General features: G+C 43.1%; 1 protein-coding gene across 1 annotated transcript in view; it reads right to left on the bottom strand.

The window, feature by feature from the left end:
* MTF2 (metal response element binding transcription factor 2) overlaps positions 1-12,952 on the bottom strand; it is a 121,212-nt gene extending 108,260 nt beyond the window's left edge. Inside the window, exons 1-3 of the mRNA XM_075322337.1 lie at positions 12,788-12,952; positions 1,044-1,242; positions 45-126 (exon numbers count right to left, since the gene is read on the bottom strand). Coding sequence (XP_075178452.1) covers positions 45-126; positions 1,044-1,242; positions 12,788-12,792 — 286 coding nt within the window. The 5' untranslated portion in view covers positions 12,793-12,952. The remainder of the gene's footprint in view (positions 1-44; positions 127-1,043; positions 1,243-12,787) is intronic.
* Between the last annotated feature and the right edge of the window lie 3,014 nt (positions 12,953-15,966).

The following is a 15,966-nucleotide window of genomic DNA, read 5'->3' as shown; positions in this document are numbered from 1 at the left end:
ATGAATGAGTGCAATCCACACAATACACATTCCAGGGCACTTACCTGTCTGAATGTCTTTCCACAGCACCCACGATTTGGAGCTATCCTCAAATAAGATACAACAACTCTGGTGAAACTTATTTATCTGTAACAGAAATAAAAATGGTTTGCTTTAGAAGTCATAAACAGAGCACTATGATTATAAGCAAAAATGATTCCTGTAAACATTTTTTTTTCCAGTAAGCAGTATGTGTACATAAGTAATAACATTGATTCATTCCATGTTCAATATTTTTCAAAATGGTTTCCTGGCTGCACTTGCAGCCCTACATAAATCAGTAAAGGCCACACACACACCATCCTGGAAGCCATGTATTACATAAGTTTTCCACAATGATATAGAAGACCTACCGTCAGATCGCAGGACCTCATCAATCAGTTGCTAGTAGATACGGAAATAAAAAGTATAGTGGAATGGAGCACACCTCTCCATCACACTGTAGTGGCTGCTCTTAGATACTACTACTGCTATTCAAGCTAGTGGAGCTCTTCAGTAGTACCAGAGAGGCCACTAAACAGTGTGATGGAGCGGAGGAGCTTTATATCAGCCACTCCCGGAGCTGCCCAACTGTCGCATCCCCCACTGATCTGATATTGATGACCCACCCTACCCAGCAGCAGATGCTACACATTAGACAGAGCTGTGCTGTTCACCTCCTTTTATTCTCTACATACAGCTGACAGGGCCTGGTGGGGGTGTCAGGTGTCGGACCCCTACTGATCTGATATTGAGGACCTATCCTTAGAATAGGTCATGAATATTTTACACCTTGACAACTGCTTTAATTTGTATTTGGTGGCTGCATAAACTGCTTAATAAAATGTGGTTGTTTATGGCACTTTCTCCTGTTATAAGTGCATATAGCAATAACCCAGAGTTGGTGAGAGGGATATTGCTCATGAGAGGCTGGTCTAGGGAGGACAATGCCCTTTCAAGCGCTAGCCTTCCCAAGGGGATTAAAATAATACGAAACCTGGTGACAAGATGTGCAGAACAATTACCTTTTTGATAGTTCCAAGGTAAAATAGTCCATCTGACCATCGTGCTAAGACATCCTGACCTTCCTCAAATTTACAAGCCTGTCTCTTAGTCTTCGGGCCATGCCGTACAGTTGCTTCAGTCAAGGACTTTAAGGCCTTCTTATTTTTTCGGAAAGGGGATTTTTTAAGGACCAATGAATTGCCGACAGCAGTTGCGTCTCTGAATGACAAAAAAGGTAATAAAATGTCAGAACAACATTTATATAAAAATATATTTAATATAATTCTTACACCACTGAATTAATAAAAGAAAAACAAAAAAAAATACAAAAACAGGTTAACTATTAAGTGCCTGGGAATAAATTGCGCGGGCAGGGTACAAATACATTGGGTGGCAGCATTGGCACAGTACCCACTCCACGCCATCTGGGCTACGGTGACGTTATTTGTGGTTTACGGCTTCTTAGCGCAACACACAGGATGTTTCCTGTTTACAGACATTTTACAAGGTTTCCAAACACAACACATTACTCAATAATCTTGTCTAATATACCATAGTTTTGTTTCTACAACACTCTGGCATGTTTACCATAATAATGGGCATTTTTTAGTGTATGTGAGAAAGGTGGAAGACTAGTCAGCTGGCCGGCGGCCTCCAGCCTCTGACCGGCTCCAGTAATTAACAAGTCTCTGTCTATACATAAATTATGCAGTAATAATGCACACTAAACCACAACCCTATATGAAACACAATATCCCTTGATAGTATACACAGCTAAATGAACCATTATCACTGGTCAGGTCCTCACTACCAAAATGTTCACATTAATTAAATTTGATATGCGATAATATAAATACAGTAAAATACTTGTGAAATGTAACCTTTTCTTCCCTCTAAGTATTTGGAAACATGACAAGCTGTGAGTTAACAGATGATCCAGATTGCGTTTACACTTCTGAAAAACATTTTGGCAATATATTCGCAAATATGACCATATAAACGCAATGAAGATCTGCTCTGTTCCCCCCCCCACCCCCACCTTATCAGTGACTGCGGTAACATCAATATGTAAATTCAGAACACTGCACTCTCATCAGCATGAGGTAATAGTGAAAGAAAGTCAACATTCGTTTTTATCGTGCAAAAAAAGTGTCTTTATTTATGAATAAAGTAGGTGGGAGGGACTAAGGGACGTTTTGGCCCAGACTGGGCCTTCTTCATACCAAGTCACACTCCAATCATAGATGAAGTAATATCACAGAGGGAATTTTTTCTCTCTCTCTCCTTTTTAGGGGTTTTTTTTGATATAGAAATGGTGAGGAACTCCACCCAGGATAAAATGAATGTGGTAGTTGCAAAATGCAAGCCCTTGCTCGTACTAGCAAATGAGTAATTATTGGAATTTGTCCTTATATATTGGGAGAGTTTAATGACTCGTAGTCCCTTAGGTTTACAGTAGGTGGATATGGTCACGTATAATGCACCTATGTCTACAAGCATAGGGGGCTTATTTGCATCTGTAGGCTTTAGGATAAGAATGTAGCAGTGGGTAATGGAGTCCTCTTTGCAGCCGTCTTCCCAGACTGTGGCTGCAATGCATATAATGACAAATTCCAATAATTATTCATTTGCTAGTACGAGCAAGGGCTTGCATTTTGCAACTACCACATTCATTTTATCCTGGGTGGAGTTCCTCACCATTTCTATATAAAAAAAAAACCCTAAAAAGGAGAGAGAGAGAAAAAATTCCCTCTGTGATATTACTTCATCTATGATTGGAGTGTGACTTGGTATGAAGAAGGCCCAGTCTGGGCCGAAACGTCCCTTAGTCCCTCCCACCTACTTTATTCATAAATAAAGACACTTTTTTTGCACGATAAAAACGAATCTGTTGACTTTCTTTCACTATTACCTCATGCTGATGAGAGTGCAGTGTTTTGAATTTACAGTTTAGAGTCCGGACCTTGGTCCTCTCACTAGCACCTTAGTACCACCCTTAATAGTGCAGTGTTCACACCATACATATCTTTACTGTAACATCAATATGGACGGCCGGTCACATTGTTTTCATACGGACGCAGGCTTTCAGCGCTGAAGGGGGAAGTGGACAGGGCTGAGATTGGACTTACATTGGAAAGAGACACAAGTAGGCTCTTCTTACACGTCCATTTGTTCTAGTTGGGAACAGTCAAATGGAAATCATGCTCAAATAGAAGTAGATTACGCATGGCTTAGGCTGATTCCACACTACGTTTTTTTTAACATGCGTCCTGAACGTTTTTTTGCAGCAAAAGCGGATCCAGTGCAAATACGTTTTAATTTCAATGAATTTGCAATGGACACGCGTCAACATGCGTTCACCTGCGTTTGCGTGCGTTATAGTGAGGATCCAGAGTTGCAGAATTTTAAAATTTTTCAAAAACGCTACTACATCCAAATACTGCAAATTGCTGGATCCTGACTATACCGCACACAAACGCATGTGAACCCTGGCATACTGATAAGACAGGATCCTGTTGGCCAGAAACCAGCCTAGCGTGATCACCGGGTCTCTCTCTCTGTTGGTCGGTCTCTCCCCTCTCTCATACTCACCGATCACGGGCGCAGCGCTGCACAGCTGTCACACTGCTCTGGCGGCTTCTCTTTTGAAAATGCCGGCCGCTCATTATTCCATCTCATAGTCACTGCTTCCCCCGCCGCCTATGATTGGTTTCAGTCAGACACGCCCCCACGCTGAGTGACAGCTGTCTCACTGCAACCAATCACAGCTGGTGGTGGGCAGATCTATATCGTGCAGTACAATAATAATAAAAAAAAAAAAACCTGTGTGCGATCCAGGTTTTGATACCAGCCAAAGTAAAGCCACACTGCTGAAGGCTGGTATTCTCAGGATGGGGAGCCCCACAGTTTAAAAATATCAGCCAGCAGCCGCCCGGAATTGCCGCATCTATTAGATGTGACAGTCCTGAAACTCTACCCGGCTCATCCCGAATTGCCCTGGTGCGGTGACAATCGGGGTAATAAGGAGTTAATGGCAGCCCATAGCTACCACTAAGTCCTAGGTTAATAATGGCAGGCGTCTGTGAGAAACCCCCAATGATTAACCTGTAAGTGAAAGTAAATAAACACACACACCCGAAAAAATCCTTTATTTGAAATAAAAGACAAAAAAAAAAAAAAAAAAAACACCCTCTTTCACCACTTTATTAAAATCCCCAAATAACCCTCCAGGTCAGGCGTAATTCAGACGAGGTCCCACAACGCTTTCAGCTCTGCTACATGAAGCTGACCGGAGCGGCCGTAGAACACCGCCGCTCGCTGTGAGCTCCATGCAGCAACTGAAGTGAGTCGTGCTGTCAGCGGAGATGTCACTCAGATAGCTGCGTGTGCATGTGTTTCTATTTGGAAAAACAGGATCCGCTTTTGAAGCAAAAAAAAAAACGTTCAGGACGCATGATAAAAAAAACGTAGTGTGAAAACAGCCTTACTCAACAATATTCTGCAGCGCTTTACATAGATATCACTGTCCCTATTGGGGGTCAACTTAAATTCCCTGGTAATGTCTTTTGAATGTGGGAGGAAGCATACAAACAGCTTGCTCATGTTGTCTTTGCAAACCGTTCTGCATGCTGCATTCTTACTTCCATTCTAAAAAACAAACACCAAAAAGAAAGCAGATATACCCCATAATACTCAATGTGCCCCGCCATCTATGGCACGGTCTTAAAAGGAATCTGTCAGCAGGTTTTTGCTACGTAATCTGAAGACAGCATGCTGCAAGAGTTAAAACATAGAATTCCTATGATGCCTGGAATTGTCAAGGGCCAAACTCTTTATTTGCTATATTTGTTAAAGCAGCAGGACAACAATGTGGACAACAATGTCACAGGCAGGGCAGTCCGGCACCCCTCCCCCCCCACTCTAATGCAATATGCACTCTAATCTAAGCGGGCCATCATTGGATTCAGAATCTCTATGCCTACATCATGCTGCTCTCATAAGGTAGCAAACACCTGGTGAATTTCCATTTAAGTTGAAACTCTGTACTTAAAGCAGAGCAGACAAATGGATATGTGAACAAAGCCAAATATATAAATATCTACATATTGAAGATGAAAATATTAAAATAAATTTTTTTCAAGAGATCATATACACAATTGTGAACACTTTCATATACAAATTACTTAAAACAGAGGAACAAGAGCACATGATATGTGCGGGGGGAAGCAGACAGAAATAATTGGTTTATTCAGCAAGTCTTTAGGTAAGGATCTGGTGTCAATCCTATGAGGAAGGGGGGAAAAAAAAAAAAAAAAAAAAGGTGAATTTGTCTCCTGCAACAAAGGCAGAACAAAGGATGCAGCAACCTGGCTGCCGGCAGGACACAAAGAGCTGTTGTCTCTGCCCGCATCTGTGCCCAAGCCCTCCAATTACCCAGCATGACCCGGATCACCCCGCAAACACAATACAAACATCAGGCCAGAAAATACATTTTTCCTGTGATATAGTCATGTGAGAAGAATTATTGCATAACTAACAATACAGCAGCTAACACATGTATTAAATCTTTCGAAATTTTGCTAGTAATGACAGTATAAGCTATAATCACCATGTGCCCCAATACATACTGCTTACAGACCATCAGAAGACCATTACCAGCTGGATTATATCATACCATAGAAGTAAAATTAATTTTAAGCATTTTCTCCTTCTCTGAAATCTTATTTTCTGGTACTGCACACTGCTTACAAAATACAACCATGTGCACATACCCTTAGAGGGGCTCTGTCAGCAGGTTTTTGCTCCCCCATCTGAGAGCAGCATAATGTAGAGTCCGAGACCCTGATTCCAGTGCTGTCACTTACTGAGCCGTTTGCTGTCATTTTGATACAATGTTTTGTTTTCTCTGCTGCAGATCTAGTAGTTATACAGAGCTCATGGATATGCTGGACTACCTGCAGCACACCAAGTAGTCCTTTAATAATAATACACTGTTGATTAAACCGTAATTTTATCAAAACTACACTACGCAGCCCAGTAAGTGACACATTGATGGAATCAGGATCTCTGCCCCTACATTATGCTGCTCGCAGATTAGGTGGCAAAAACCTGGTGACAGAGTCCTTTTAAGGGTACCGTCTCACTTAACGACGCCCCTGCGATCCCGACAGCGATTTGACCTGGTCAGGATCGCTGGTGCATCGCTACATGGTCGCTGGTGAGCTGTCAATCAGGCAGCTCTCACCAGCGACCAGCCACCAACGACTCTGCACTTGGTAGCCAGGGTAAATATCGGGTAACTAAGCAAAGCGCTTTGCTTAGTTACCCAATGTGTACCCTGGTTACGTGTGCAGGGAGCCAGCGCTAAGCGGTGTACGCTGGTAACGAAGGTAAATATCAGGTAACCAAGCAAAGCGCTTTGCTTAGTTACCCGATATTTACCTTTGTTACTAGCGTACGCTGCTTACCACAGAGTCGGTGCTCATTGGTCTCCCGCCGTCAAACACGCCGATGCGTGCTGCACAGCGGGAGACCAACGAACAAAAAATGAACCAGAACAGTGTGTAACGATCAGCGATTTCACAGCAGGGGCCAGGTTGCTCCTTAGTGTCACACACAGCGAGATCGCTGATGAGGTCACGAACGTCACAAAACCTGTGACTCAGCAGTGATCTCACTATGTGAGAAGTACCCCTAAAGGTACAGTCACACATAACGAGATCGCTAGCGAGATCGCAGCAGAGTCACGGTTTCTGTGACTCAGTAGCGATCTTGTTATGTGTGCCACCTACCAGCGATCAGGCCCCTGCTGTGAGATCTCTAGTCGTTGCAGAATGGTCCAGGCCATTTTCTTCAAAGGCGATGTCCTGCTGTGCAGGACACATCGCTGTGTTTGACACTGTGTGACAGGGTCACAGTGACTGCTGAGATCGTTATACAGGTCGCTACTGCGACCTGTATTGTTCCTGCATCGCTGGTAAGATCTGACTGTGACACATCTCACCAGCGACCTACCTGCGATCCCTATCAGGTTGCATCGTTTTCGGGATCGCTGGTAAGTCGTTGTGTGTGACTGGGCCTTAAGGCTTGTGTAAAGTAAACAACTGCTGAATGGTAAATATTCAATAGTGGTGATCAATTACCAGCCTGTTTACACAGGCAAACCTCATTAAAGGATGTGCACTAAACATTTGGTGACAGATCGCTCAGTGAGCATAAGGTGCCATTAGTTACACAGAATGACACGCTGCTGAAAAAGCATCTTTTGCACAACACAAAAATAATTTCACTCGACAAAAGCGTTTTATTCATTTGCAGCCAGTTTACACTGAAAAATTCCCGCAGAGAACGCTCGTTCACAATTTCAGTTTAAGAGCACCTTTAGGTTGAACTGATTATCAAAAATGAGCGTTGCTAGGATCATTTAATTTCCAAAAATCATGCAGTCTAAAATAGGCTACTGATGATGAGCAAAATGCTTGTTCATGAAGTGATATGCTCATTAATGGGTTATTCCCATCTCAATATGTAGTAGGTGTAATAATATTAGCAAAAACTTCCAAATAGAAATGTAGTATAGTTCGCCCAATTAGCTAAGTTGCTTACCTCACGTGCAGGGCATTGCAGTACCATAGGTATCCACGGTTACGACCACTAGCAACTGTCACTATATGAGGTCGTAATCATGGATACCTAAGCTACTGCAATGCCCTGCACATAAGGCATGTGACGTAGCTAATCAAGAGAACTGTACTACAATTCTAATTGGAGGTATTTGATATTATTACATTTACTACATATTGGGATAGGATCTTAAAGATGTGATTACCCCTTTATAAAAAAAAAAAAAAAAAAAAAAAAAAAAAAAAAAAAAAAAAAAAAGGTACTGACTGCACACAATGTTTGTTTAAATCAAGTACAGGTGAGAGGTGCACCCTTGGTGTGGCCAAATAAAAAATACATCTTTCCACCTATTCTGCACTTCTCTGGCTCTATAAAGCTAGACCTGTCAATCAAAAAACAGTGGAGGTGCACTTAAATGTTTGGCCACATTTGCGTACAAAATTATCTACTGCAGATCATTCAGCATGCATTGTAGGCCTGTGCCTGCTGAACAGCTCACATGTAGCAAAGCCAGCAATCAATTACCAGCCATAGGTTGTGCAATGTAAACAACCAGGGACTACAAAGGTCACATAGCTAAAGATCACTGTCTTCTGATGCTAAGGCTGGGTTCACACATAGCGACATCGCTGTTACGTCACCATTTTCTGTGACGTAACAGCGACCTTGTAAGTCGCTGTTATGATCGCTGCTTAGCTGTCAAACACAGCGACGCAGCAGCGATCATAACGTCGCTACATGTGCAGAGAGCAGGGAGTCACGCACACTGCTTAGCGCTGGCTCCTTGCTCTCCTAGCTACAGTACACATCGGGTTAATTAACCCGATGTGTACTGCAGCTACATGTGCAGAGAGCAGGAGCCGGCACTGGCAGTGAGAGCGGGGAAGGCTGGTAACGAAGGTAAATATCGGGTAACCAGGGAAAGGGCTTCCCTTGGTTACCCGATGTTTACCCTGGTTACAGCTTACCGCAGCTGCCAGATGCCGGCTCCTGCTCTCTGCTCGCTTCATTTCGTCGCTCTCTCGCTGTCACACACAGCGATGTGTGCGTCACAGCGGGAGAGCGCCTTTGAAGAAAACGAACCAGGGCTGTGTGTAACGAGCAGCGATCTCACAGCAGGGGCGAGATCGCTGCTCAGTGTCACACACAGCGAGATCGCTACCGAGGTCACTGTTGCGTCACCAAAACCGTGATGTAGCAGCGATTTCGGTAGCGATTTCGCTATGTGTGAAGCACCCCTAAGCCCCCCCCCTCCCCGTCACATTTAACGACTTACCAGCGATCCCGAAAACGATGCGTCCTGATATGGATCGCTGGTAAGTCGCTGGTGAGATATCGCACAGTCAGATCTTACCAACGACGCAGTAACGATCAGCGACCTGTATAACGATCTCGGCGGGCGTTGGGACTGTGTTAGGAGGTCGTTGGTAGGCGTCAAACACAGCGATGCGTCCTGCCCAGCAGGACATCGCCTTTGAAAAAAATGGTCCCAATCATTCAGCAACGACTAGCGATCTCACAGCAGGGGCCTGATCGCTGGTATGTGTCACACTTAACGAGATCGCTGCTGCGACCTAAGACACACGGCATGAAAATCGGAGCAAGTGGAATGCGATAAAACATCGCATTCCACTCGGACCAATATTAGCCTGTCAGCACCCATGAGCGATTATTTTCTCGACCCCTATCGGACCAAGAAAACAATCGCAGCATGCTGCAATTGTAATGAGAGTTTCTTTCTCGCGCACCCATTCAAGTCTATGCGGCGAGAGAAAAATCATACTGCACTCACAGTACACCGGTGTACCGCGAGTGCAGGGCGAGAATGGCAATAGCCGGCTACGGAGGAGAGAGGGAGTTAAATCCCTCCCTCCCCTCCTCAGCGCTAGCCCACCCCTCCTCAGCACTGGACCATCCCATCCCCTGCAGCTGAGGTCTGATTGCATGATCGGACCTCAGTCGCAGTGACACTCGGCTCCTGCTGTGCTGCCAGCGTAAGCCGAGTGTCATGCGAGGATTGCATTAGTCCCCGTGTGGCCCCGACCTAATGCAGGTGATTGAGTCAAACTGTGACTTGCAAGATACAGGGACCTCCCCTCTATATACAGGGGCCTCTCTGTATTCAATCATCCCTATATACAGGGGAACGTCTGTATACAGGAAGCACAGTATATACAGTCCCCTCTATACAGGGAGCACAGTATACTATAATCACTATATACACAGGCACCTCAGTGTACAGGGAGCACCATAAACAATCATCACTATATACAGGAGCACTTCTGTATACAGGTAGCACAGTATACAAACACCACTATATACAGGGAGCACAGTATACTATAATCATATACACGGGCACCTCAGTATACAGGGAGCACCGTATACAATAATCACTATATACAGGAGCACTTCTGTATACAGGGAGCACAGTATTTAATCACCATTATATACAGGGGCACCTCTGTATACAATCACCACTGTATACAGGGAGTTAGGGATACAATTATCTCGATATACAAGGACACCTCAGTATACAATCACCACTACATACAGGGACACCCCAATATACAGGTAGCACAGTATACAATTACTACTACCCAGTTTCCATAAAATAAAACCTAAAAATAAGCCCTAGCAGATTTTACAGGATTTGGGAGAATGCTTGAAATATAAGCCCTACTCCAAAAATAAGCCCTAGTTAGTAGTTACAGTCAGGGACGGCATTAGAGCTGCGCAGTTTCTCAGGAATCCCAATAGTTGTATTTTGAGGTGGATTGTTTAAGGGCCTTTGATTACTTCACAGTCATGTGACATGGTATGGTCAAAGGTCTTCTAATTACAGTAGTCTAAAAACTGGAGACCGGATGGTATGCAGGACTGGCATTAGCAGAAGGGAGAGCAAACTGGGCAATTTCACAGGGCCTCCATTTTCCTAGGGGCCCCCAGAGTTTACATCCTGAAGATAGAACTGCTTAAGGACCTTTTTGACATCCCATTATGTGACCAAAGGTCTTTTACTTGCAGGAGTAAACAGGCGATATACAGAGGCACCCCAGTATACAACCACTACTATATAGAGTGCCCTGTGCATACAGGGAGTGCAATAATATTATTATTATCTTTACAAGTGAAAGAGGGTATACGTACAACAATCATTAACAATACAAAACAGACTGGTACAGGAGGAGAGAGGACCCTGCCCACGAGGGCTCACAGTCTACAGGGGACGGTTGAGGGTACAATAGGTGAGGACAGAGCTGGTTGCACAGTGGTGTACTGGACTCTTGTTGGAAGAGATGGGTCTTCAGGTTCTTTTTGAAGCTTTCCACAGTAGGTGAGAGTCCGATATGCTGGGGTAGAGCGTTCCAGAGTATGGGGGAGGCACGGGAGAAATCTTGTATGAGATACAATATAAAATGCCCTTTGTATACATGGAGTGCAGTATACAATTACCACAAATTTATAGAGTTCCCTCTGTATCCAGGAAGCGCAGTATATAATCCTCACTATATATAGTCACTACTGTATACATGGTGCGCAGTATATAATCCTCACTATATATAGTCACTACTGTATACATGGTGCGCAGTATATAATCCTCACTATATATAGTCACTACTGTATACATGGTGCGCAGTATATAATCCTCACTATATATAGTCACTACTGTATACATGGTGCGCAGTATATAATCCTCACTATATATAGTCACTACTGTATACATGGTGCACAGTATATAATCCTCACTATATATAGTCACTTCTGTATACATGGTGCACAGTATATAATCCTCACTATATATAGTCACTACTGTATACATGGTGCACAGTATATAATCCTCACTATATATAGTCACTTCTGTATACATGGTGCACAGTATATAATCCTCACTATATATAGTCACTACTGTATACATGGTGCACAGTATGTAATCCTCACTATATATAGTCACTACTGTATACATGGTGCACAGTATATAATCCTCACTATATATAGTCACTACTGTATACATGGTGCACAGTATATAATCCTCACTATATATAGTCACTACTGTATACATGGTGCACAGTATATAATCCTCACTATAGTCACTATTGTATACATGGAGCACAGTATATAATCCTCACTATATATAGTCACTACTGTATACATGGAGCACAGTATATAATCCTCACTATATATAGTTACTACTCACTATACATGGAGCACAGTATATAATCCTCACTATATAGTCACTACTCACTATACATGGTGCACAGTATATAATCCTCACTATAGTCACTATTGTATACATGGAGCACAGTATATAATCCTCACTATATATAGTCACTACTGTATACATGGAGCACAGTATATAATCCTCACTATATATAGTCACTACTGTATAAATGGTGCACAGTATATAATCCTCACTATATATAGTCACTACTTACTGTATACATGGTGCACAGTATATAATCCTCACTATAGTCACTACTGTATACATGGAGCACAGTATATAATCCTCACTATAGTCACTACTGTATACATGGAGCACAGTATATAATCCTCACTATATATAGTCACTACTGTATAAATGGTGCACAGTATATAATCCTCACTATATATAGTCACTACTTACTGTATACATGGTGCACAGTATATAATCCTCACTATATATAGTCACTACTGTATACATGGAGCACAGTATATAATCCTCACTATATATAGTCGCTACTTACTGTATACATGGTGCACAGTATATAATCCTCACTATATATAGTCACTACTGTATACATGGAGCACAGTATATAATCCTCACTATATATAGTCACTACTTACTGTATACATGGTGCACAGTATATAATCCTCACTATAGTCACTACTGTATACATGGAGCACAGTATATAATCCTCACGATATATAGTCACCTCTCTGTATACAGAGAGCACAGTATACAATCCTCACTATATAAAGTCACCTCTGTATACAGAGAGCACAGTATACAATCCTCACTATATGTAGTCACCACTGTATACAGAGAGCACAGTATGGCCACAGTCACAGGACAGGCGCTTCTGGCCCGCAGAGCTCACACTCTTGTGCTCACGTGACCAGGAAGCGCCCACACAATGGCGGCAGGACCCTGGTTGCAGCTCACCTCATTCGGTCACCTCAGTGGTGCGCAGCGCCCCCACACAGCGAAATCACAAGTCAGATAACGTCCTGTCAGCGTCCCGCCCGGCTCCCTCCGCCGTAGAGGGAGAGACGGCTCCGGTCAACGGCGCCCAAGTTTACATAAATACAGCAAACGGCCCGGTTCGGTCGCAGACCTTCGCCATTTTGGTTTCCCGCGGAGCGCGCAGTGCATTGTGGGGATAATTACAAACAAGCATTCACCAACGGCCGCACACCTCCATAGAGGGAGCTGCAGGGGTGAGGTCACGTGAGCCGGCGGTGACTGTCCGGCCGCCATCTTTGAAAAGGGCGTCAGAGCAGGGTTTTTTTGTTTTATTTTTGTTTTTGCTTTGTGTGACGTACAATTTTCGTGGCTATTTCCGGTGACCGTGCAGGGTGTGGTGGGAGAGACAATAGTCAGTGCAATAAACTGCAGCACAACCTGCATTATTCTCACCCAGCCATTAGTTATATACATTTCTGACCCAGTATTTTAAAAATGTTTCTCAAATTAGTTTTCTATCAATAAAATATACAAACATTTAATTCAAAAATGTCACATTATCAATTTCTTCCCTGTCAGTGTTACACAGGTAGTCCAAAGACGCTGTATGGCGGTGTAGTGCAGATGAATGGCGCTACATTGTGACCTGTAAGGTACCGCGACAAGCAAAGGTCGGGAGCAGTTGGATTATTTGCTACTGTCTTGTCATGGTACCTGGTGGGTCGTAATGTAGCGCCATTCACCTGCGTTATGTCACCATGTAGCTGCGCCATTCATTCATTTTTGGCTGCACATTGTGTCGGCATCTAGCTCAAGCTTAACCCAAAATTACCAACTGTGGGTGATGGGATTCTGGGATGTACAGGATTAAGTATTATTACGCGTCCGTACAGTTGCATCCCCCCACTTCTACCTCATGGTTCCCCAACCCTAGAATGTACGACTGGGCGAAAATGGAGCACCCTGGCGTCACATGCCCAAAAAAAAAAATACACCACTGGCCTATTTGCCATCTTGTCCATGAGATCTCCCCTTTTTACAATTTGTTTTCTTATGCTCTGTGCGCCTTCAAAAACATAGTACAGTGGAACCTTGGATTATGAGCATAATTTGTTCCGGGAGTGAGTTCTTAAACCAAGTTACTCTTATATCAAAGCAAATTATCTCATAGGAAATAATTAAAACGCAGACAATTCGTTCCACAACCCAAAAATATTTACTGTATTTTTACAAACTTATTACAGTAATACAATATGATGTCCTGTATTCATATAAAACTATTACAGTACACTAATACAAAATACTGTACAGTACAGTAAAGACATAAAACAAATTAAACTGCACGTTAGCTTATAATGGAATTGTTAGTGTGCGAGAGATACAGTACAAGCAATGTGCTGTACTAATAAGAAAGTACAATACTGTATCTACAAATGCAAATTGATGGAAATGCTATATAGTATATACTGTAAAGTACAATGGTATACTGTGTACGGTATACAGTACAGAAAGTTACCTTCAGAGCGGGTCAGAACGCAATGAAAGGACAGAACCGGAAGTGTACACGGTGAGTATTTGCTCTTATTGCAAAGCATTGCTCTTAAACCAAGTTACAAATTTGTAAAAATCTTTGCTTTTCTTGCAAAATGCTCTCAAACCAAGTTACTCTTAATCCAAGGTTCCACTGTATTTAGGTTTCATCCTATGCTTGAAATATATACAAAGGTCTCAGTTCTTCATTTGCATTTTTTTTATTCACTTTTGTTATTTTTTTTTGCCTTCTGGTATTTGTTAATGTATTCTTTCTACCGAACGGCACAAGCGGTTCTGTAGTTTTCTACCTACCAAAAAATTGCACTTTGTGGAAAAATGTTAGAAGATTTGCACCAAAATATCTGCCACACATAAAATCAATCTTGGAGGCCACTGGAGTACATTGGCTTCAAAATGTTTCGACTTTAATAATTTAAAATTGATGAATCAGGCGAAAACATCTGGAAACCCCAAACAACACTAGTAATCGTAGTATAATAATAATAATTAATAAAAGAAATAAGCAGTCGAACACATAAAATAGATTCTAAAACAAAGGTGCAAATTAAGAAAAACATAAGGTGCATATGAAAACAAGCAAAAACTCCAAAAACTAGACAAAAACAAGCACAAAAGTAATAATGACTTAAGTCCTAATAGAACATTGGGAGAAGCCGATAAGAATCTAGTGGTCCACCTACTCGCAGTGGAATCGTGACAGTGTAAACGTGGCACACAGTCACTATTTGGTAATCTGCAGTTGCAAATGTTGCAGAAATTTGTATTCAGCTAAGAAAACAATTTAAAGGGCACCTGTCACCAGATTTTTCCCCTATAAGCTGCAGCCAGCACCAGTGAGACCTTATATACACCATTCTAGAATACTGTATATATGAGCCCAGGCCGCTCTGTATAAAAAACAACTTATACTCACCTGTGGAACGGTCCGGCCCAATGGGCATCGCTGGTCTTGGTTTGGCACCTCCTATCTTCTTGCAATTACTGTCCTCCTTGCTTTGTGTGGATAACGCATCCTAAATCATCCACACAAAGTCTGTCGTTGTACTCCTGCACATGCGTATTTCTCTCTGCCCACAGCTGTGGGCAGAGAAAAGTACTATAATGTGCAGGTGTGACGCCCTGGCAGGGCCAGGTAGTCGCTGGTAGGCCGATGCATTACACCTTTCCCTCACAAGGAAACACACAGCCGACCAGAAAACCTAGTTACCCCCCTTAGGGACAGACACACACCAGGAGGAGGAACCAGGCGGTTGGAAGACGCCCACCTAGGAGTCTAGACAGCCCGGGGCGGGAAAAGAGAGAGTTCAGGTCAGTTGAGTTTAGAGTTCAGTGTGGAGAGGAGTGGGGGCTGGAGCTAGGGGTAGCTCCAGCAGTCAAGTCCAAGTTAAACGGTGGCAGGGTAGGAGCCCTGGTGCCACTGGCTACGAGGCAGATGGTGGTCTCCATCAGCAGGAGACGGAAAGACAGCTCAGCAGAACCGAGGTGGACCGGGACAGGGTTGTAGCCCGCCGGTACCTACATCGGGGACCCGACCGGAAATCGTGCACAAAGGGGGGGACTCGGACCCTGAAGCCATGAAGCCAGCGCCAGAACCTACTGGAACT

This window comes from Anomaloglossus baeobatrachus, chromosome 8, assembly GCF_048569485.1.
Source record: "Anomaloglossus baeobatrachus isolate aAnoBae1 chromosome 8, aAnoBae1.hap1, whole genome shotgun sequence".
Taxonomy (NCBI): domain Eukaryota; kingdom Metazoa; phylum Chordata; class Amphibia; order Anura; family Aromobatidae; genus Anomaloglossus; species Anomaloglossus baeobatrachus.
The sequence above is the reverse complement of the archived record's forward strand: the minus strand, read 5'-3'. Positions and strand labels throughout refer to the sequence as shown.